At 44.4% G+C, this 25,317-nt stretch overlaps 1 protein-coding gene across 1 annotated transcript in view; it reads right to left on the reverse strand.

The window, feature by feature from the left end:
- Positions 1-956: 956 nt before the first annotated feature.
- Positions 957-25,317, reverse strand: part of LOC115098592 (olfactory receptor 5V1-like) — a 29,659-nt gene continuing 5,298 nt past the window's right edge. The window contains exon 2 of the mRNA XM_029615274.1: positions 957-1,909. Within this exon, the coding sequence (XP_029471134.1) occupies positions 957-1,909 (953 nt within the window). The remainder of the gene's footprint in view (positions 1,910-25,317) is intronic.

Below are 25,317 nucleotides of genomic sequence, written 5' to 3' on the forward strand. Positions count from 1 at the left end.
TCCCCCCACACTGTTTCAACAATCTCTCTGTCTCAGCTTCCCTCATTGCCAGCAATCTCTCTCAGTCCCACAGCTTGTCCCCAGCAGTATCCTTTTCTCTCTCAATCTCCCCACTTTGTCTCCAGTCTCTCTCTCTCATCCCACCATCTTGTCCCCAGCAGTCTCTTTCACTTTCTCTCTCTCTCTTTCTTTTTTAACTTCCTACATCTTCTTCACCAGTCCCCCACTCTCTCCAACCCCCATTCACACCAATCTCCCCCTCTCTCAATTCTAAACCATTGTCTCAACCAGTCTCTTTCTTTCGCAACCTCCCACACTTGTATTCATCAGTATCTCTTTCTATATATGAAACCCCTCTCCCATCTCTCCCACTATTCTTTTCTCAATCCCATTATTCCCAGGAATCTCAATCCCCCAGATTCCCATCATCCCCCACTCCGGTAGCCAGCCAGCCAGCCTGTCAGTCACCCTCAGCTAAAAGAAACCTCCACCCTCTACCCTTATTCACATCTGGCCAGCCAGCCATTCCCTACCTAGCCAACCAACTGCCCAGCTTGCCAATTCCAGTCATGACCCAGCCAGCCACATCCTTCTCCTACTCATTTAGCATGCAGCTGCGATACACAGACTGCAGCCAGCTCTCCTCCTCTCACCTTGCTGGCTATCACTATCACTGCTGCAGGCAGAACAGCTGTTCTCTTATGGACTGGCACCTTGCGTCTCTCAGTCAGTTTGAGCTGTGTGTTGCATCTTGTGCTGGTTTTGTAGATTCAAATTCATAAGACTGTGAAACTAGCATGGGAGTTCAGGAGCCATGGAACTCAAACTCACTAAGAGCTGCATGGTGCTCGACTGGAAGGAAACAGCTATTCTGGCAGTGACAGCAACAGCTGAAGTAGGGCATAAAATACTAGGTGTAATGGCAAACTGGCGCCTAAGATTTTTTAAGCCCTGATTTAGGTGACTCTCTTCCTTAGAAACAGTGTCTTCAATGCCCCTTTGACCTCCTTGTTCCTCAGGCTGTAGATGATAGGGTTTAACATTGGGTTTATAACACTATATATCACCGCTATCACCTTCACCTCCTCACTCAGTGCATACATAGAATAGGGGTGCATATAGCAATATGTCCCACTGACATAATATAATGTCACCACTATCAGGTGTGAAGCACAGGTGGAGAATGTCCTACGCCGTCCCTCTGATGTGCGGATCTTCAAGACGGCAGAGACAATGCAGACATAGGATATCACTACCAGCAGGAAGGGGAGGATGCCACAGAAGAACACGACTACTAGGAAGACAATCTCTTGAGCAGAAACACTGGAGCAGGAGAGCTTGTAGAGTGGAGGAATGTCACAGAAAAAGTGATCAACAATGTTGGGACCACAGAAGTCCAAGGTGGAGACACAGACAGCCTCTGTCACTGAATTTATGAAGCCCACGAGCCAACAGCCAGCAATGAGCTGAACACGAACTTTCCGGTTCATAATCAGTGTATAATTTAATGGGTAACAGATGGCAACATAGCGATCATAGGCCATAGCAGCTAAGAGATAACACTCCACTACAATGAAGAACTGGAAGCAGTACATCTGTGTGATGCAGCCAAGGAAGGAAATGGACTTCTTGTAAGACAGAAAATTGTCCAGCAGTTTAGGGACAGTGACAGAAACACAGGCCAGGTCTACAATGGAGAGGTTGGCCAGGAAGAAGTACATGGGACTGTGGAGGCGAGAGTCACTGTTGATGAGGGTGAAGATGAGCAGGTTTCCCGTGAGAGTGATGAGGTAGACAATGAGGAATATGAGGAAGAGGAAGATCTGGGGCTCCTGGACTCTAGAGAGTCCCAGGATAAGGAATTCAGTTACACCAGAATGGTTTCTTGTATCCATTATATTCTTGCAACCTGTCAGAGAGGTACAGTTATTAAGTTATTCTTTATTCTCTTCTTATTCTTTCATTTCTGGCTCTCACAAAAATACCATCATGCACAGCCTATCTCCTAAATCCTTTCTTTTTATTTTCTTGAAGAAATTGTAAGCAGGTTTAGGGGTGCAGGGATCTGTCTGCTACAGGAAACTGCCAGCTGCCCTCCCACCTTACTTGCGATCCTGAGTCAGGAAAAAGACAATGTTTATTCTCCTCAGAAATAGACTTCTATTTATCAGATTTGGCAGGTTATAGCATTTAGAAAATAACAACAATTCCTGTCTCTAATATTCTGGATACTAAGCACTAGTTTTCCCTAAAGAAAGTTTTGTATCATGGGTGATTTCACACATGCCATAAAACTTAGCCTGATTATTATATTCATACTTACAGCTAACTTACTTACCCCTGGTCAGATTGCAGGCGATACCTCTGTTCACTTCTGAAGCAGGCTCCTACTGGAGAGCTGGAGAATGTGGGTGAGCAATGGATGGCCGGCGCCATCTTGTGCTCCTACCATGTGACAGGGGCTGACCAATGGCACTGGTAGCCCCTGTGATATAGTGAGGGCAAAGGCTATCGGCGCCATTTTGATTACTGGCAGCCGACGGCCCACATGCAGGAAATCGCTCCCGGACCCCCGCTGGACCACCAGGGAGGTTTGATAAGTCTTGGGGGCGTCAGGAGGGTGGGGGGTTGTAGTTAATTCAATTTTAGCTGGGAAATGAATAAGAATTAATGCATTAACGTATCGGGGGCCTCCCTTGCCTAATGCAACGTATCTGCCCCTCGACGAATACGAATCCCTAATGCAACGTATGGTGTCCCTCTGCACATCCCTACCACACTTAGTCTTCTCCCTTCTCGATAGCAAGGAGTGTTGGTCTGCGTCTGACCCCCATTTTGCGTTCAGGGATGCTTCGGCACAGGTTTCAGTGTCAATCTCAGGATCCACTATCCAGGTTTTCTCCCAGGGTTTGCATTCAAGGTTTGTGTGTTTGGTTTGTGCTCCCCTTTTCCTCCTTCAGGGGGTCCTTTGCTTCAGCCTCTCTGCTCTCTCTGGGGGTCCATGGCTTCAGCATCTCCTCTCTCCTTTTCTTCTCTTGGCTCCTCAGTCATACTTTCCAGTAGAGTCTTCTACTGGGACTCCCTACAGCCACCCTAAGACCAATCCAGCTACTACAAAATGCTGCCACTAGAGCTCTTACAAACAGCAAAAGATCAGCTACACTGGCTGCCCTTTCCATATAGAATCCAGTACAAAGCCCTAACCCTCATACACAAAATTCTTCACAATGACAAGTCTGACTGGCTGAATGTTTCCATACACTTTCACATCCCACAAAGGAACCTTCACTCCACAAGCACTGGACTTCTTCCAATCCCCTCTCCGAAGGTGACACACTGGAAGTCAACTAAGGAACATGCACTATTACTAGCAGGACTTGCCCTATGGAACAAGCTTCCAACAGAACTAAGAACAGAACCAATGACCCAAACATTCAAGAAAAACCTAAAAACTTGGCTCTTTCAAAAAGCCTTCACAGCAATAACATGACACCGACCAAAATCACCCAACAATCACAAACTCAGTGAGAAAGAACTTATTGCCTACCCACAAAAATCGATGACCATCTCCTCTGAAAATGTATGATAATTCCTGTTATGACAAAACTCCATGTCAATTCTTGAAATGATAAACGGCCTTTCACCTTGTTAACCTCAGCTAAGCACCCACCTACCCCTTATAACTTGTTAATGTGTTTAGTTCATCTTAAGTTACTTCCATGTTTCCCCGTTAACTTTCTCATTCTCCTGTTAACTTGTTCAGTTCATCCAATGTTAATTCCATGTTTATCTGTAAAAACAACAGGAAACTATGTCATTTCCAGCACCAATTGTTACCCTGTAAACCGATGTGATATGTCAAACCGAATGTCAGTATATACAAATAAACAAATAAATAAATAAATACATAAATAATGAATATGCATAATATCATGCATAACCTCATGGTGGGTGGAGGAACTTTTGCCACCTTGCAGGTCTTTCCCCCCTTCCCCATTACTTCAGGGGAGAACTTGAGAACTGCCACGTCTGCAGGCCAAGCTTTCTGCCAGTGTCAGCGTTTCTTCCATCTACGACTGCCACCCCCCCGCCAAGGGCAGCTTTGTTCCTATTGACACAGGAACATGCAAACAGGCAGATCTGATAAGGTATCCTTCAGTGTAACAGGACAAAAGTTCTTCATTTTCCACTGAGTGCAGTTTTAAAGTTCACCTGGGTAAATTATTTTGCTGTGACAGTGCTTGGGGCCTGTCAGTTACTTGGCTATTATGATTCATATTTGATTCAGTGGTAAACATGAGATATCTCCCTACAAAGCCATTAGGCACGGCCTCTCTTCTTCTTTTTCCTAGCTGGCTGTCATCAGGGATTCTCCTTGCATGGTCTCTCGCCATCTCTCATCAGGGAGTTATCGTACATGGCCTGCCTTCTAACTCCTACCCACTCAGCACTCATGCCCACTCATTCTGTCTCATTTGGTTGTTATCAGGAAGACATCATGCAAAGCATTTCTTCACATACATCCTCGTACTGTTCTCATCAGGAAGCTGTGTTCATTTCATTTCATTCATTCATTTTTATATCCCATTTCTTTGTGTAAGCACTCAAAATAGGCTCCAAAAATAAGTCCTCAGACTTAAAATGCAATTGATTCCTGAAACGTGTCAAGTCATAAGAACATAAGAACATAAGACATGCATATTGGGTCAGACCCAGGGTCCTTCAAGCCCAGTATCCTGTTTCCAACAGTGGCCAATGCAATTTACAAGTACATAGCAAATACCCAAATATTAAGAAGATCCCAAGCTACCATTTCTTATTGATTAATAGCAGTTTATGGACTTCTCCTCTAGGAATTTATCCAAACCTTTTTTAAACCCAGTTACACTAACTGCCATAACCACATCCTCTGGCAATGAATTCCAGAGCTTAATTATGCATTGAGTGAAAAAGAATTTTCTCTGATTTGTTTTAAATCTATGTGCTTTCATGGAGTGCCACCTAGTCCTTTTATTGTCTGAGAGAGTAAATAACCAATTTACGTTTACCTATTCAAGTCCAGTTATTTACACTTTCGAATAATAGAAGGACTAAGATTTTAATCAGGATTTCTCAATTTAATATATCAGTTTTTCACCCCAATTTGTATAAACACTTCTCTGTCATTATTCCTCCCGAAGCTACAAAAAACAACCATATTTTGCAGTGATGTTTGAATGTCAACAGCTCCTCTGCATAATTAAGGCACTGTAGTAGTTTATTCCATAGCAATGGAGTACCTGTTTTCAATTTCGCTTCAATACTGGAGGGAATAATCAATTGATTATCTGACTGAGAATGAAACATCCTACTGGGCACATAACTATGTAATTTATTAAATAGTCAGGACTTATTCCCTGTAAGGTCTTAAATGTCATAAGCAATAAACTCTAGTGCTGACAGACAGACAATGAAGGCTGACTAGAACTATGACGATGCAAATTACTTCCCACTAGTTACCTATCAGCCATATTTTGAATTTGCTGTAGCTGCTATATGCTGTTCTGTGGAAGCACTAAATAAAGGGTATTGAAATAGTCTTGCATGCAGTTGATAGTAGCATAAATGAAAGGGGTGAAATGGCAAAGTAAGCACAATTGCTAATAGCATGCTTTCACAATAGCTGAAACTTCAGGGTCAAGGGAAAGGCCAGCATAATGGATGACCCCAAGATTTTGCACCCTATCCTTCACCTCTATGATGGTGTCATTGACAGGAATAATAAATCACACACACCAGAGCCCTCTCCTGTCCAAATCCAAAAGAGCCTCCGATTTCCCAGGATTTCCCAGGAATCAGTCTTAGCCTGTGGCCATCTAACCTGTCTGAGACCTGTTGTAAGCACAGATTGAGGATATCCAGGGCTACCTGATGATTTGGGCCCAACAGGGTGTGCAGTTGAATATCACCTACAAAATTCTTATAACAGACCCCAGTTGCTGCTATGATTCTTACCAGCAGCTCTAAATATAGGGCAAGGAGGAACAGGGGTATTAGTGAACTTTGTAGTACTCTACAGATTAATGAATATCTGCTTGAACAGAAGATCCCCATTTGGACATATTAGTCTCTGTTTGTCAAAATTAACTGGAGTCAGTCCAATACTAATCCTGAAATAGCCTTAGTCACAAGACATAGAAAAATAGAATATGACAGTAATTAAGATCATACAGCTCATCCAGGCTGCTTATGCCTATCAATATCTTCTACTCTGCTTTATAGTCCCTTCCACTCTCGCAGAGATCCTCTGGGCTTGTCCCATGCTTTCTTGAATGTTGATACTGTCCTTGTCTCCACTGCCTTCACAGGGATTCTGTTCCATGCATTCATCACCCTCACTGTAAAGAAATATTTTCTTACTTTTGAGTTTATCCACTTTCAGCCTCATCCTATGAACCTTTGTCCAGAGCCTCCTTTCTCTTGAAAGAGGCCCACCCACTATGTATGCATTCATTCCCTGGAGGTATTTAAATGTCTCCATCATATCTACCCTTTCCCTCCTTTCTTTCAGGATATGTCTGTTTAGATCTTTGAGTTTGTTCCCATATGCTTTATTATGAAGACCATTGACCATTTTAGTAGCTGCCTCCTGTGCTGACTCCATAATTGTTTTTATATTTTTGACGGTGTGGTCTCCAGAACGTACTCCAAATGAGGTATCACTAAGTACTTTTCCTGCTGAATATTTCTCTCCCTATTCACCCAAGAATCCTCTGACTTTTGCTGTCACCTTATCTATCTTAAGATCATCAGATATCATCACCCCATACTGAACTAATCCCTTGGGTTTTTGCAACCCAATTGCATGACCCTGCATTTTTTAGCATTCAATCTCACTAGTCTTTAAATCATTCCTCAAGCTTCATTAGATCCCTCCTCATATTTTCCATACCTTCTAGGGGGTGTACCCTGTTGCAGCTTTTGGTATCATCTGCAAAAAGTCAAACCTTTCCCGATAGCCTTCTGCAAAATTGCTTACAAATTGTTGAACAGAAACTAAGGACCGAGCCCCGTCCCGCATTACTGGTAAGCACCCTTTCCTCAGAGAGAACTCTGTTTACCACATTGCGTTTTTGCCTCTCATTCAAGGAGTTTCTAATCCAGTCAGTTAATTTATATCCCATACTTAGGACTGTGAAGTAACAGAGCATGCTGGAGATGGGAACGTAACAGCACTTATGTGCAAATAGACAACTAACTCCTAGATATATCAAAATGCTATATTTATAGCAGAAATAGAGCTTGCGATAAAAAGGGGCATGGTTAGGCTAATTTCCCTTCTCCCACATCGCGGTAAGCTGCGATAAATTTATCTCGCCAGCGCCAATTTTTGCTTTGCATGTTGATTAAGTCAACTTACAGTGAAAAGGCTTTTATCACACATGCCGTTCGGGCGAAAGAGATCAAGAGAAATATGTAACTTTACTATTTATACCACTGTAAGAGGGGGCACTTTTAACTCGGGATGAAGTTTGGGGGGTGGGATAGGTTTGGGGGGGGCAGTTTTACATACACAGCAGGAGGTACGAACAGTAAAGTTTACATCACTGAACATTTTCTGTTGTTTGAATTGATGAAAGGTACAAGAGGAGTTGATTTGTTCAATGCACTCTCTAGCTAGCTAGTGGTGCAAAATCATAAATGACCCTGTAATTTTTCAGTGTAGAAAGATATGCTGTGAAGGGGAAACCAGTGTGCTCATTTGCCCCTATCTACCCTATTTATTTTCTTCAGTCTTCTCCCTTCCTCTCCCTTACCCTCACTCCCTGTGTCTACTCCAAGCATGGCTGAATTCTATCACTGCTTTGGCTGCTGGTGGGTGATTCCGAGCATCCACCTACCTTCTCAGTAAAGAAGCATTTTCTCAGCTTCCCTCTCAGCCTCCCTCCCAGCAGTTTGCTATTATGACCCTTTATCCTTCCATTGCTTCTTCTGTGGAAAATGCTATCGCCTTGTAATAATGGAAGCCATGATGAAGACGGATGAGATCACTTGCCGCGGACTGCCTGCCACGCTGCCCCTTGTTGCACAATCCCTGGCTGTGTAAGAACAAAGAGGCTTTTCTGAACCCCCTAGATCTGCTTAAAGCTATACACCCCCTTCATCCTCATCAAGAATAAGAGGAGGGAGGAGCGCTGCGTATCCTCAAGTCTCTGAAAATCACTAGTGAGAGGAGGTGGCTTTATAAGAAAAGATGTCCACTGAGACACCACAGGCAGGAGAACTCAGGAGACTACATTTGCTACTCTGTTTGCTCCAAGTGCTTGCAGAATTCTGGAGAGGCATTATGTGTAGCATTATCAGATGACCCTGTGTCACCCAAGATAGTCCTAGTTTTATCCCCATTAGGGGTGTGAATGAGAAAAAAATATTTTTGTAACATATTAAATAATGGCAGGAAAAGACAATCTGGACAATTCAGTCTGCCTAGTTATTCTGTCCATGCTACTAAGGATACATCCCAGCTGCCAACCACAGTGTAACTGCTTGTAAGATTTCTCCTTATCCAGGAGAGTCATTTTTTTTTCCTTCTTTGTACGCTACCATCTTGAGTAGAAAGGCATACAAGACCCCTGCTTAGTTCCCTCCAACATTCACATTTTCCATTTGTAACCACATGGCTCTGTAATAATCTAAATAGCCAGCAATACTTACCAACATGAACATTGCCCAGGTATGGCATTTACAAAGAGGTGAAAGGATGGGGAAAGACGTTTGATGGATGGTTTGCTGTTTCAGACTTGCACTGGAAAAGTAACCAGGCCTGGCAGTGTCCTCTGAAGTGGGGTAAGCACAGATCCCATTCATAAAAAAAAAAAAATATCCAGAGACTGGGTTAGAAAGTTAACTAGCTATGAAGCAGAAGCATATAGATGACTGGATAGATTGGACTTATGGCTGGTTTTTTTTTTTTTAAAGTTACACCTCCTCCATAGCAGAAGTAAACTTATGTGCCCAGGCACGTATTTACATGCACATTTCTTGGCTAGGCTCCAAAGTGCCCACACCCTGAAATGCCCATGCCCACACCACACCATTTTTTGAAATCAAGTGAGATATGTATGCTGAGGGAGATATGCGTACATCTGGGTGGCTTTTAAAAGTTGTCGGCGTGCGCAAACTTGACTTGTGCATGCATCCCATTTATAGGCATGCTGGGCTTTTAAAATCTATCTCTAAGAATTCTAACTAATGAAATAACTAAGGGGCTGATAGCATAAACTTGTAAGATAAGAATAAGAAGGGTATTCTTTAAGATGGACAGTGAGATCAATCATGTGCTGAGAAATAGGAAGGTTCCAGATTAAAAATACTTGTGCTGTATATATGTATTAACCCATCTATTTTCTCCACCAATGAAATCTATTCCACAGTGAACTGTAAATATGGAAAACAACATTAGATAGACAAGAATTTATAGATAATATATATGTTGGCATAATATCATTATTAAAAAGTCTGAGCAATTTCAAGTCTTTTGTATATGCTTGATTAGAGATGTCCGAACCCCTTTAGTGTGCACTAACCTGAAAACAAATTTTTCCTGAAATTTCGAGAAAAATTAGTTCGGGTTTCAGGCTCCCCAAACCAGGACGAATTAGGCAATTTTGTTGAAATTGCCTAATTCGTCCTAGACGAATGCACATCCCTACACTTGATATTGTTGAAGTATATGTTAACAGTTTATTGCATCTAAGTTCAGCAGGGCATTTTTGCACACATTGGCTGGTAATACAGTTACAGGGTTGCAGCAAGAAATATCAACACTGGGTAGTGATGATAATATAGAAGATGATCTTATTCATTGAATGAAGGAGGGAGATACCATTACTTTAAAGTTTTTTGCTCAGTCTGAATATATTCCCAAAGATGTGGGTTAGGATAAAAGAACTGGCTCAGTTTATTTAAAGCAATAAAATTGTTTAATGGTGAGGGTAGGCCAATAGCACAATAGAAATGCCCTGATGTAAATTAAATATTCTATAAGGCAACAGGCAAAGGAGGAGGGATTATTATACCCACACTCCTTACCTCTGGTATTCGTCATTTTCTTGGCCTGGTCTGTGCTTGTCTTTTACTCCTGGTCTCCATCATCTGCTTTCATTCCAAGTCTGTTGTTGTCATCTACTTTAATTCAATGTCTGTGTCTTGGCCTGGTCTGTGTTGTCATCTACTTGTACTCCTGGCATTGACTTGCATGATGCTGATGTGGGAGTTGTTCTGTATGGCTGGAAATGTGGTAAAGAGCTTGTGGACAGGACCTCATCGGGCTCAAATATTAATAGTGGGGTACTGACCTATTGAAATGCTTAAACATGACTTCAGTTAATTTCATAATAGAGATCATTCAGTCCTTAAATCAACATCTGCACTGATTCATATTTGGTCCTAGAGTTCTCATAGAGCACCCAAAAATTAAAATTGTGTTTAGGTTTGTAGTTTCAGTTGATATATAGTAAAATAAAGTTCTTGGTAATATATTTGGTTAGAGTAATTCAGTTTCAGTTATTGTTTCAATTAAAAATAAAGTAATTTAAAATAGCTTTTAAATTATCCATGTAGCTTCTGTAATCTGCATTTCATTGCAGCAGTCATTTGTTCACTCACTGTATTATGACCTTAGGCTTTAGGTCATTAAAAATAACATTCGAGTCCTACTACCACGGCAACTGTTGAGCGTCCTGGCCACATCTGCTCCACGGCTGGCCCTGCTCACCTCACTCTCCCATCTACAAGCTCAGGGCTCTCTCCCTCCGCAGCTGCAGCCAGTTTGCAGTGTCCTCAACTCCCCCACTCTCCGTCTTCCATGCAGGTCTCACAGTGGAGCTCCCTTCAGGGCTCCGCGTCTTCAGCATCCTCGATCCCACCCCTAGGCACGCGCGTGAACAGCCTGCACACCTTTAAAGACCCAAGCACGGGAAAACCCCGAGAGGCACATACTGATGACATCACAAGACCTCCATATTTAAGGCAAGGCTCAAACCAATGATCCCTGCCTTGGCAATCAGGTCGTACACTCCGGTGTCTCTAATTTGCCTGTTCCAGTGTCTCTTGTTCCAGTGTCTCCTGTTCCAGCATCTCCTGTTCCAGCATCTCCTGTTCTTGTGTCTCCTGTTCCAGTGTCTCCTGTTCCTGCTTCTTCCTGTTCCAGTGTCTCCTGTTCCTGCTTCTCCTGCTCCTTCGTCTCTCCATTCCTGGTAATACCCTTTGGACTGATCTCACGGTACTGACCTCTGCCTGTTCACTGACCATGTCTGACCACTGCTTGGAACTTGACCTCTGCCTGACCTGACTACTTCTAGATAGACTAAAAGTATTGACCCCTGCTTCAGCTGACCATTCTGGACTGATACCCTGGCCTTGATCCTCGCTATCCACTCAGATACTCTATTTTGGCCTCCTGTAACCTCTGAACATTCTCGCCTGGACATTGACCATGCACCCTTGTTCATGGTGGGCACGCCCCTGCACTTCCTCTTTAGGAGACCCTGCGAGGCCCACCTAAGACCAGACGGCCCGGGTAACCAAGGGCTCAACCTGAGGGAATCCTGAGTTGCTATTAGCGAAGCTCCAGCTAGCCTCTGTCTCCTCCTGTGCTCCACCTCCTGGTGACAGGCTCTCTCCGGGTTCGACCGGAGGGCCGTACCAATCCTGCACCAGGCCAAGGTTCCACCTCCAGCGCAACAGCAGCGGCAGTGATGTCAACCCGCTTACTAAATTAAGTATTAATTTTTGGTTTTAAGACACGTATTAAAAATCTGTTTGCAATTAATCAAATAAACCTCATGGTGGTAGTGCAGGCTAGCATAATACTATTATTATTTACAATGTCCATTACTTTTCTTTTTTTAATTATTGAGAGTAGCTTTCTGCCATAAAGAAGCAATAATGGCTGCCAACATAAGAGGGTTTTTTTCCTTCTTAGGGCAGCATTTTCTTTGTGACATCAGCATGGGCAGTTCTAATTAACAAGGGTTGTCAAGGAGCAACTCACAAGCAAATGAGCTGTTTTCCCAAGCCAACTGTAGAACACTGTTCTGTTCCTTGTGGGAGGAGTTAATGTGACTGAATGCTCAGTCATGATTAGCGTCTCTGAATGCTATATCTTTAACATAGCTATTTAATGCACAAGCCCTCTATAGTTGTTAGATGGAAAAGTTAAAATCAATTATATACAAAATCCCAATGTGATGTAATGTATTGCTGAAAATATTATTCAAGTTTGTTGGACCTATTAAATTATATTATGAATTTACCATAAATCAAATGGTATAATAAATAACTTAGCTTAGGGCGATCATTTATCAAAATGCGTTTGAACGTTATGCTCCTAACCCCCATGATAAACAACGCATCGCAAAATGTGTATGCAAATTTTTTTCAGTGGGCTGGTTAACCTTGCATGCAATAACATAACACACACTTTTTATTTTTTAATTACTTGATTTATGCAGTACAAGTGGGATTTATATGCCCATGTGTGCGCCAACTTAAAATTTGTCACACAGGTGTGCGTGGCCAGGCTATTTTATAATGTATGCATATACACGCACAAGTTCTAAGATAACTGCACCCCTGAGCGTGGGCTGATGCATGAGTGATCCTGTGCGCCGGTTTGAAAGTTACTGTCATAGTAAAACAGAGGGAAGATAGCTTTCAAACCAGTTTGTGGATGCACATACGCATACGCACACATATGTTGGCACAAGCCCAGGGACACAGACATTTTATAACTTGAGCACACATGTGTGCGCATGTTATAAAAAGCCTAGCCGCATGCATATGTGCATGTAATTTTAAGTGTGAACATGTAGCTGCGGAAATCAGGTTTCTACTACATAAGTCAGGGCATTTTATAACCGGCACACATCCACACCATGACTAGTTTCACCAGTTTGCCCTCCAGTTTACCCAGTCTAGAGCTAGGATTCCTGTTTTGTTTTGTTTTTTTTTTTAATTTAAACATTCTCCATAACAGAAGTAAAGTTAGGTGGCACTGGACTTTGGCACATGCTGACACATCTCTTGGACCTACCCCATAATGCCTACGCCCCAGCCAGACCATGCTCAAACCATACCCCTTTTTTTCTTATATATGTTTATTCATTTTCAAAATATACTGAGGCGGCAACCCAGGCATCAATGGAATAGTTGGCATGCAGGGTATAGGAGCGATCTCAATCAGACATTTACCATGGCAATCTGGACCCCAACATGAAAGTTCCAGAGTGGCCCAATTGAATTGAGGTATATGCTGCTGCAGCCACGGTAACCCCAATACTATAGGGTGCATGGCCTTCTCTAGGACAAAGAAAGAGATGGTCTCTGAATGGAGAGCACCGATCCGTAAACTCATGGGTTCAGTGAGCTGAGTTACTTCTCCTGGTAAGGGCTCCCCATGAATTGAAGACAGGAGTAGTGGAGTCGTCATGGAGGTGGTGGGGATCCATAAGTGCTCCACTAATCGTTTCAAAATAAAATTGCCTCCTGCCCCTGAGTCCACTAGGGAAAGAGTCTGGTATTCTAAGGGTCCGCAGATCAAGGATACAGGAAGAGAGAGTGAAGGAGAGGGTGCAGTTAGACCTAAGAAGAGTCCTCCCGCAGGACTTAGCTCTTCCAGTTTTCCAGACATATAGGGCATACTTGTACGGCATGGCCAGCTTGTCCACAATACTTACAGAGGCTCAACCTTTTCCTCGTTCTTCTCTCTTTTGAAATCAGGTGACTGCGGCCTAATTGCATAGGTTCATCTTCACCAGCAACTGGACCCTAGGGAACAGGCCTGCGTGTAGTCTTAACTCGAGTTTCATCCGAAAGGGGTCTTCTGGGAGTCTTGGTCTCTTGAACCTTGTCACGAAGTCGGCAATCAATCCTTGTTGCCAACTTCACCAGTTCCGTCAAGGTCTCAGGCATCTCACGAGCTGCCAGCTCGTCTTTCAAACGAGAGTTCAATCCCTCAAAGAAGAGGATCCTCAGGCATTTAGGGTCCCAATGTAATTCAGATGCCAGTGTCTTGAATTCTATGGCGAAGTCTGATAAAGGTTTACTACCTTGCTTCAGGTGAACCAACGAAGATCCTGCATTTGTATGCTGGGCAGGGTCATCAAAAAATGACCTGAACAGATCAAGGAAGCCGGCAAGGTCATGTAGAATAGGATCATCGCGCTCCCACAGTGAAAAGGCCCAAGCCAATGCTCTTCCATCCAGATAAGACAAGATGTAGGTGATCTTGGCATGTGCTGTAGGAAAATGATTAGGTTGCAGGGAAAAGTGCATGCAACATTGTTTGATAAATCCTCTACATTTCCACACTTCCCCTGAGAAGCGTGTTGGAGCAGATAGAGGTACAATTGTCTTGACCGTTCCGGGGACACCGGAGAGAGCGGCTTGCAGATGTGGCGGTAGCCATCTTCCCAAGGCTAGCGGGGAGAGCAGAGAAAAAGGTGAGGCACAAGGGTCGAAGCCATCTGAGACCGATGGATGCAAGAGGTGCTTTCTGGGGTTCCAAATAAATGTGGCAGCCTCTATCCAGACTTGCCACCAAAATCACACCAGTTTTAAAATAAAAAATAAAACATTTATTTTATTTTTCAATTCCCTTTAAAGTACCTGTAGGCACTGCTGTGGCTGTCCACTGCTCCCTGATGTCATTCAGTCGGAACATCAACGACAGCCAAACCAGCCGCATGCTCCAGCTCTGGTCTCACTCTGTCCTGCCTCTCCTGCCACGGGGAGCTTCCCAGGCTCCCGCGGCATTGCTCCTCCCTTTGCAGCTGATCCTTTTTCATTTTTAATGTGGCTTTCAATCACTGGACCCTCTCTGCCCTCTCTCCCTCAGGGTTCATTTAACAAAAACAAAAACAAAAACCATGAGGCCATACTTCCAGGCCTCCTACAGCCCTACTTGCTACTTCAGGCCTCATTAAAAAAAATATATATTGGGCCAAATTACAATGGACTCATTGCCCCAACATACCTCATCAGGGACCACAGCAGCCCAGCAGGACCAACAAGAACCCCCAGTTAGGTAAACACATTTATTTATTTACTAGCTGTACCCGGCCACGAGTTGCCGTGGCTCGGTCAGGTTTAATTTCACAATGCGCATTAGCTCTGCTCCGGCCGTCCCAACTCCCTCCCCCCCTTCCCCGGTGGTGGACGGACTGGCTCGGCGACTCTTTTACCCTTTCCTCCTCCTGTGTGTAACTGTTTGGCAGTCCCTACTCCCTCCCCACTTCCCCAGCGGCGGAGGAATGGGCTGAGCCGTTTCTCGGAGCGCGTTGCCGTGGTTCAGTCAGGTTTAATTTCACAATGCGCATTAGTTCTGCTCCGGCCGTCCCAATTCCCTCCCCCCCTTCCCCAGTGGTGGACGGACTGACTCGGCGACTCTTTTACCCTTTCCTCCTCCTGTGTGTAAGTGTCCGGCAGTCCCTACTCCCTCCTCCCTTCCCCAGCGGTGGAGGAACGGGCTGCGCCATTTCTCGGAGCGCGTTGCCGTGGCTCAGTCTGGTTTAATTTCACAATGTGCATTAGCTCTGCTCCGGCCGTCCCAACTCCCTCCCCTCCTTCCGCGGCGGTGGATGGACTGGCTCAGCGACTCTTTTACCCTTTCCTCCTCCTGTGTGTAACTGTCCGGCAGTCCCTACTCCCTCCCCCCTTCCCCAGCAGCAGAGGAATGGGCTGAGCCATTTCTCGGAGTGGCGACTCGTCTGCCCTTTTCTCCTCCCCTCCGTGACACCCAGCACGTAGTACAGAGCTCTATGGTCCGCACATGCGCGGTAGAGCTGCTCTCTACTGCACATTTGTGGTCCGTCAGTCAGAGATAGCGTGTGTCGCTTTTTTGTCCAACAGATGGCGCTGTTTTTCCCGACAAGAATGTTTTTGCCTGTCCCAGGTGTGACATCTATATAATATAGATATATAAAAACACGCGCGAAATCGAATGCAACGTTGTGTGAAAATTTGAAAGCAATCGGTGAAGAACTTTCGAAGATATAAGATTTTGAACAAACAAACATTTACATTTTTATTTATATAGATATTATATTTTACCACGTTCACACTAGCAACTAGGGATGTGCAGAGGGACGCCATATGTTGCATTCGGGATTCATATTCGTTGGGGGGCAAATACGTTGCATTCGGCAAGGGGGGCTCCGATACGTTCATGAGTTAATTCTTATTCATTTCCCAGCTAAGATTGAATTAACTACAACCCCCCACCTGCCTGACCCCCCCCCCCCCCAAGACTTATCAAAACTCCCTGGTGGTCCAGCAGGGGTTCGGGAGCCATCTCCTGTACTCACACCCTCGGCTGCCGGTATTCAAAATGGTGCCGATAGCCTTTGACCTTACTATGTCACGGGGCTAAAGGTGCCATTGGTCGGCCCCGGTCACATGGTAGGAGCATTGGATGGCCGGCACCATCTTGTGCTCCCACCATGTGACAGGGGCCAACCAATGCCACCGGTTGCCCCTGTGACAAGATGGTGCCGGCCATCCATTGCTCCTACCATGTGACAGGGGCTGACCAATGGCACCGGTAACCCCTGTGACATAGTAAAGTCAAAGGCTATCGGCGCCATTTTGAATACCGGCATCCGAGGGCGTGAGTGCAGGAGATGGCTCCCGGACCCCCGCTGGACCACCAGGGAGTTTTGGTAAGTCTTGGGGGGGTCAGGAGGGTGGGGGGATTGTTTAAATTCTCTCCTTTAGACGGCCGAGTAATTCGGTGAAGATTTGTTGTATTTGTGGGGAATCGCGATACGTTTCGCTTCCCCACAAATACAACGAATATGGCCCTATACGTTGTGGATTACCAATATGTAGGAAACGAATGCACACCCCTACTAGCAACAGCTATTGGCCAAGATCCATAGACTGTGGCTCCAGCTGGAACCCAGTATATATGCATCATGAATCTGGCCAGTAGGTATTGCTATAGTATAATGGCCAATAATTCCTCTCCTCAGAGACTGAGAACTCTGCCTTCAAGGGATCCTCAGTTCTGGTTGCCCAAGGAGCAGAAGCTGGATTAAGGAAATTAACCTGCAGCACTGCCACTGAATCACTGTGCCAGTCCATTTCCTTTCTGGACAACATTGGGTCTGCAAATAAAACTATCAATTAAAGATGTCCACCCATTTGGAGTGAATGGGTAAAATGCAAAGAATGTTTTGTTTCTTTTTTGGATCCATGAAACAAATGGAAGGTGCCCACAGATTTAACAACAATGTTTGTCTCATTCAATTATGTTTCACATTCAAGTCTATGTCTGTACTGAACAAAGATGCAGTCAGGAAGAAACTGACAACTACACCAACTCTTTCCTGTGCGACATGGCGGCTTCCTGGGAGCTGAGGAAGGATCAAGATGACAAGAAAACTTGAAGGAGGACAAATCACAGGGAAGCATCATTTCAACTGCCATTTGGATCATGTGATGTTGATGTTCTCCCACTAAATGTTCTGAGCATGTGAAAAGAAACTCCATTTTCTCTCTTATGGTTTGCAGAGACGAGTTGTATGTTTAAAAGCTCTCTTAGCATGGAAATTTCAACGAAATTTCCTAATTCGTCCTGTTTTGGGAAACCTGAAAAGCGAATGTAATTTTTCCAAAAGTTTGAAAAAATTTGTTTTTTGGGTTAGTGCGCTAACTCCATTAGCACGTGCTAAGCTGAAATTTCAGGTTCCCCGGAAAAAAAAAAGCCCGAACCACGGGAAAACAAAATTTCCCGCAGCTGGCCGTAACCGAAGCCCGATCCGATATATTTGGGTTTCGCACATCTCTAATTGATAAAGGGCTTTTTCTGATCTGTGCTGCAGTCCGTGGTCTCTCACTCATGGTCCACCCTCAGTCTCAACTCCAGTTCCACCATCAGCATCTAAAGGCACAGAGAAGGTATTGTGTAAGATGTCCGAGATCTGGAATCACTGTTATGTGAGGGAGGACCCACATTTTGTTCAATGATTTCATTGCAGTAAGGACATCAGTTGAGAGAAGGTGCTGGGACATTTGGCAAACACTGATATGGAGCATCAGCTGCAGAAACAGCACCCGCAAGCATTGGCATCAGGAGAGGATGGGGACACCTTCTGCCACTCAAAGCAAAAAACCATAGGGAAGGGGTTGAAGATATTTCTACTAACTGATCCCACAGCCTCTTCCACCAGTCAGGTGGCAGCCAGTAGCCCCCCTGCCATGCATCTGCAGTGGCAACTCACCACAGAGGAAATGGGATGGTGTTAATTATTACAATCAGAGAAAGAGGCAGGCAGCATTGAAAGTAGTAACAAGATGCATCAGGAAAATGATTGTCTTGGATAACTAGCCCCTGCAGATATTGGAAAACTTGGGTTTTCCATTATCTGCACCCCCAATTACAGAATGCCATTTAGGACTACATTTAGTAGTCAGGTTATCTCCACCCTGTACAACTAGTACTACAGTGGGATGCAGGTTCAGCTGGCTAAGGCAGAGGGGAGTAGCATGCATTTCACCAGTGACATCTGGTTGGTGAGTATGCTATGCATGCTTAACTCTCCATGATGACACACTAGTGGTACTGTCTGAGGCAGGGGCAGGCAGTAGCTCTAGTGGAGGCTGAGTGTTCAAGATCTGATGCCAGATGGGCGGAGCAATCAGATAGGAGTTAGCAATTTGTAATGAATCTGTTATGATTGACTCCAAAGAAGAAGGAGTTAGTAATGTTTTGAATCTGTATGCTGATGGGAGGAGCAAGCAGAAGGAAATCTGTACTAGTAGACTGTGGAGTAGCAATCTGTAGTCTTTGATATAGTTGTGGGTGGATCCCTGGGCCGGTGGCAGATGACCACGCCCTCAGGAGGATATCCTGAGAGGGACCACCGGCTAGGCTTTAGTATGGAGACAGACACACATTAGTTCTTTTATTAAACAGGTGATGAAGCCACCAGAGGTGGCAGTAGTGAGCTGATATGCCCGGCAGGGCTGTAGTCTCTCAGGTACTGGAACAGCGATCCAGGATGGCTGAGCTGTTGAGAAACTGTAGAACGTGAGTAGGCAGAGTAGACAGCGTTCATGAACAGAACTAGATGACAAAACTCACATAAGGTCTCAAGGAAGCTCAGGAGCTGGAACGGTATAGGCCCTCGAGGAGCGAGTACCTGATTCTAGGGTAAGCTCTGAGAGAGCGATGGTAACTCACAGTTGTTTGTAGTAGCGATATCTTCCAGGCAGTAGAGAATCTTCAGAGTCTCCAGGAACATGGGCCCTTGAGGAGCGAGTACCGGTTCCTATCTGTAATCTGAAAGGTAAAGAGAGAGCAAGGCCCCCAAGGAGCGGGTACCTCTGGTAAGTCTGAGGAGGCAGAGTAGCTTGGAGAAAATGTATCCGTAACCGTCCTTCCATCCTTGTTAACTCAATCTGATAGTGAAAATAGAGACCTTTAAATATTGGAATCGGATGATGTCATCTCACGGGGCGCCCCTGAGGTTCGCGCCCTTCTGGTACTTCAATCAGAGCGCGTGTGCGCGTGTGCCCTAGGTCATCAGGCAAACATGGTGGATCTGCAATGTTGAGCCGGTCCGGGGACGCCGGAGGGAGATGGCATGGAGACGCTGTGGCAGCCAGCCATCCATCAGACCCGGAGGGAGTCGCCACAGAGGTAAAGAGGGTGGAGTGAGGGCGTCAAGCAGCGACGGACGCAACACTGAGCATCAGGGTACAGATGGGTTGTACTGCACACCCAGGTAAGAGATAGGATATTGCACAATTTATGAGAACTATCAGTCATATAAGGAAGATGATGGAGGATTAACATCTAGACTGGAGAGGCAGGCATGTTCAGGCAGGATATTTGTGACAGACACCAGTGCAAATCTAAGACATTTGATGAATACCTTAGGGCTGAGGCCCAAGGACCCTGAAATTCCAGTATAGAAGTACCTGATAGAGAGATGCAAGAAAATAATGGGGCATTTTTATCAAAGTGTGAAGGATGGGCAGTTTCTCTGTGCGAAGCAGCAAAAATTTGGGATGCCTCATAAGATTCAAGATATTGCCACCTGCCAGAATTCCACCTATATGATGCTGCAGAGGTACGTGGCAAAGCAGACACTCCTTTTCTGATCTGTCTCTGGAAATATAAATAGGTGTGGATTGCCTCCTATTGCATCATGATTGGTAGTGATGATCAACCGATACAAGTCCTTAACCTCTTCAAGGATACCACAGAGGATCTGAGTTCCAGAAGCACTAGCCTCATCTGCATTATTAATTATTCTAGAGCAGCATCGCCAAGTGCCAGCTGGTGTGTCGCGGCTCCTGGTGTCCCACAGCCCCAATTCTACTTCCCCTTACCTTTTTCCTGCCCCCGCAGGCCAATGGGAAACCTCCTCCCTTCTTCCTGCCAGTGAGAGGAGGAAGCTGCTGATTGGCCAATGGGGCAGGAAGAAGGGGGGGATCTCAAAGCCCGGGGGTGCAGTGGTTTGAGGGGGACTGGGAGGAGTGGCAGTGTCCAGACCCGTGGCAGCCACGGGCTGGAAGTGCTGATATTAAACACAGCAGCGACCCACAAAGAAAAGAGGCCAGCTGCGCCAGGATTTCCTGCTTCCAAAGTGGCTGAGAACTGCGATAGAGTAGGGATTCCACAAAGCAGCAGTGAGTCGCAAGCACAAAGAGGCCGGTTGCTCCAGGGATTCCCCCCCCCCCACCCCCATGAAACAGTGAGATTGGCAAAGCCGCGATTAAAGTAAAAGTGGCACTCAGCCATGCTGATTACAGATGGGGCAATTGGAGCTCCCAGCAGCCATAAAAGCAGGCAGATGGGGGGCCACGGGAGCCTAGGGATATCCTGACAGCCAGAAGAAAGGCTTGAGTGCTGTGGCATATTTTTCTAAAATAAATGTTTGCTGCTTCAGTGCAGCTGAGAAGACAGCAGTAGCACTCGGAAATCTTCCACTGCGAAATTAAAGGGGAACACAGCATTGGGGCTCTAAGAAAAGTGTGTGTGAGAGACAGATACTGGGCAAGGAGGTGATTGGGGTGAGTGTGAGAGACAGACTGTGCAGGGAGGTGACTGGGGTGTGCATGAGAGAGAGAGACTGGGCAGGGAGGTGACTGGGGTGTGTGCGAGAGACAGAGAATGGGCAGGAAGGTGACTGGGGTGAGAGAGAGAGAGAGACTGAGCAGGGAGGTGACAGGTGAGTGTGAGATACAGAGACTGGGCAGGGAGGTGACTGGGGTGAGTGTGAGAGACAGGGACTGGGAAGGGAGGTGACTGGGGTGAGTGTGAGTGACAGACTGGGCAGGGAGGTGACTGGGGTGAATGTGAGAGACAGACTGGACAGGGAGGTGATGGGTGAGTGTGAGAGACAGAGACAGAGCAGGGAGGTGACTGGGGTGTGTGTGAGACACAGAGACTGGTTAGGGAGGTGTCTAGGGTATATGTGAGAGAGAGAGAGTTAAGACTAGGCAGGGAGGTTACTGGTGTCTGTGTGAGACAGAGACTGGTCATAAGGTTTAATTGGAGTGTGTGTGTGTGTGAGTGACTTGTGGGCGCTAAAGAAGAGGACCGTGAGGACAGAGCTTCAGCAGCCACTGCTGCTCCTGGTATGTGCTTTCAAGGGAAAGGAGTAGGAGAGTTGCTGGAGAGGGTAAGTAAAGGTGGCATTTTAAGTTTATTTTTCTTGATTGACTGCCATTTTAATTATTGAGTATTATGTGATGTCTGCTGTTTTGAAATATTTTATTGATATTTGGAAATTTTTTAATACTTTTTACGGGTTTTAATTATTTGACCTTATTCTGTTCATAAGCTGTTTTTAAACATGTATTAATATAGTTTTACAATTAATTCTATGCGAGGATCTATAGCAGCTTGGCTTGTTCTGTTTTCCTAATAGGAGGTGAATTAGAGTTTAGGACCTTATTTAATATATGTAGTGTTGCCTTTTCATAGATAGGGTTGTTATGTGTTCCATAATGCAGGTGTAACTTTGTGCAGATTAGTTTCTGTGCATTATTGCAGATCCTGGGACTGTGCTAGGTGCTATATTCTCTTTCCATTTCTCCAGGATTGCACTGCATGCAGTGTCTTTATTTGGTTTTCCATTCCAGTTTGTCTCCATATTTATAATTTGTGGTCTTTTTGTACTTGATGAATGTCGTTCTGTATGTGTGATTGAGGTGAGGTATTTTACTAGTATGTAGGCAATTGTATCAATCTTATTTGTTGTGTTTTCTCAATAGGATATGCATTAGTGGTAAATTATTGCCTTTTCATAAGGAAGGCTATTGTGTCTGGTAGTAAAGGGAGTTTGTTTTGCTTTTACTGAGATTTCATCAGAACCAGAATATCTTTTTTTTGTGTGATGAGTTCTATGAGTAATGCCCTAGTTCTGCTCTGCATCCATTGTTGGAGGTCAAGGGGGTTCCCGTGGATGCAGAGTGTATGTTTACACATAGCCCCGTGATGGTCACATGTTCTGTGTGTCATGCACGTGAGAACTATCTATCAGGTGTGTCCCGATCGAAGAAAGGTTGAGAAACACTGTTCTAGAGAACAAGTTAAAGGATTTCTGTGAGCAAGAGGGAATGGAAGCAGAGGTGTTGCAGTTTGTAAACCTCTTGCAATACAATGTGCAAAGAGATTGAAACCTCTGAATGAAATGAATACAATATATGCTTGCAATCTACCAGTGAAAAGGAGCCTTTTCCTCTATTACCAGCATCTCGCATACATGAAGGAGATATCGGCAGCTAGGATGTGTGAACAGGTGTGCCAAAGGCAGAAGCACAGTACTGATATAGTGCAGAAAAGAATTATCCATCCCAGAGAGTAATGCAAGCACGAGCAACACCTTGTCAATTATCACTTCCTCTCCTACCTCAATATGCCAAAGTCATATTTTATCCACAGAACCATCTCTCCTGACACAAGCTATAGCTAAAGACTAGCAAGAGAGAGCCTAGTCCCTTCCTAGCAAAGAAGAAGACCCCCAGTAGAAATTTATGTGACACACTAATAAAGCCCATCGAGGATATAGACATGGATTCACTGACATATTGAGCACAAAAGTCCATGGTCCCAGCAACTTGCAATCCCAGCAAACATGTCTTCTCAATGGCAGGAACATTCTGAGTCCTCATCATTCAAAGATGGCACCAGTATAGATAGAAAAGCAGGTCTTTTTGAAAATCAATCTGAATTTGCTGGCTTTTCCAGAATTTCCATTTGAGTGGCAAGACAACTAAAAGCATCTTGGAGGTCTTTCTGATACTCTGCTTAGCTGCCATATTCCAGATGTACCACCTTGGAAATCTTTCTGCTACTCTGTCTAGCTGTCATGATCCCGATGTAGCATCTAGGGGGTTTTGATGCCTCTATGTTGTTTGCTGCTTGGATCCCAATATAGTTCTCTTACCCTTGTTCTTTCTTTGATATACTGATGTGTTTTGTCCGCCTAATAAAAATGTGAAAAAATACACATTTCTTCTCCTATCCTACTTCTTTTCTGGTTTTATGCTGTTATCTAAGTCTGCCACTATTACTGCCCTCCGTGCTCCTTGATTTCTCACAGTGACGTGGAGAAAACTTGCCCCTTGAGTACCATTTTGCCACTTTGTGGTTCTTCCAGGGATGTTTATGCCATTGTTAGTGCTTCCTTTACTGCCTTGGCCTGGTCAAAAATTGCTGGTTCTCTTTAATTCTCTCATGTTTCCTTTGGGGTTTTGATGTCTTTCTGATGTTTGTAATAGCCTGCAATCTACGCCTTGGGGTTTTTGATGCCATTGTGCTGTTTGCGATTCTCTGAACTCTACACCTTGGGATCCTTGCTGCCATTCTGCTTAGTTACCATGCCTCTGATGTACCATCTTGGGAATCTTTCTGCTACCCTGATTTCCAGCCATGCTCCTGATGTACCATCTTGGACATGTTATTGCTACTCTGCCTTATTGGCATATACCTGATACTACACCTTGGAAGGTTTTGCTGCCACTTTGACTAGCCACCTTGCCCCTGATGAGCCACTTTTGGAATCGTGTTGCCTTTCAGCCTGACTGCCATATTCAGATTTTATAACTTGAGGGTTTTGCTGCCAATCCTAGACTTTATACCTTTGGACTCTTGCTGCCATAACCCAGTTTCTATAATTTGCTGGTCTTGCTGCTACTCTGCCTTGCTGCTATACCTCTTATGCTACATCTTGGGCTTCTTCATGCCACCCAGCCTTGCTGCCATAACCCAGACTCTATACCTTGGGATGTTCTTGTCATTATGGATGGCTGCTTTGAACCTCTCATCATGTCTTGGAGTCTTCTTGCTCTCTTTGTGTTGCTTTCTCCCTCTATCAGTGCCTACATTTTTTTCTGTCACTTCTGCTGCTTTGTTCCCCCCTTCATGATGCCTTAGGATGTTCATGCCACTTTTTCTTCATGTGCTGCCTTTGGGGGGTCATGCCACTGTTATTGGTGCCCTCCTTTGAAGCTTTGGCATATTCTTGACACTCTTGATGCTACTTTGCTCCTCTGATGGTGCCCTAGAGAACTCCTGCCACTTTCTGCACCCTTTTACCCATCTAGTCTAGTGCCTTGGAGTTCATTTCTCCCTTCTTATATTGTCTGTCCAGAAGTTTTATTAGACTTGATTAGAAAATTCTAAATTTGAGAATCAAACTATTGCAAGGCTTCCCCTATTGATGTTAAAGGGAAATGGAAAATGAATGAAATAAAAAAATGAAATGTTTTTTTCATTTGATGCTAATGAAACAAATGGAGGTGACCTACAAAATTAATAAACAAATCAAAATGAAAAGTTTGCCTTTGCACATGCCTACAATCAATAACACTGCAGGGGTAGTAACTTTAAAGACATAGCAAGGAAAAATGAGTATTAATGCCAGTACAAATATTTTAAATCATTATCTAATTTATCATAAAAGGCAGACAAAGTCAGTTTTGGTTTTACCCCAGTTGAATCAATGGACGTGTAATTTTATTTTCTCTATAAAAAAAAGCAAAAATAAATATCAATAAAGTACAGTTAGTACCAATTAATTGGAACTACTTAATATATTTGTGACTAGTTTTCAAGAGCTAAGCCCCTTTCATCAGGTCAATGCAAAATAGGCATAGCTCCCAGGAACTAGTCACAAATGTATTAAATTAGTCCAATAAAAATGTTTCACCTACAACATTTTCTTCACCATTAATTGTTCATATCTAACATGACACTACTTTAAGCTAAGAAAAGCAAAAACTATAAGTATTTATATTCAATATGTACATAAACAAAAG

The sequence above is a fragment of the Rhinatrema bivittatum genome, chromosome 1 (assembly GCF_901001135.1).
Source record: "Rhinatrema bivittatum chromosome 1, aRhiBiv1.1, whole genome shotgun sequence".
Taxonomy (NCBI): Eukaryota; Metazoa; Chordata; class Amphibia; order Gymnophiona; family Rhinatrematidae; genus Rhinatrema; species Rhinatrema bivittatum.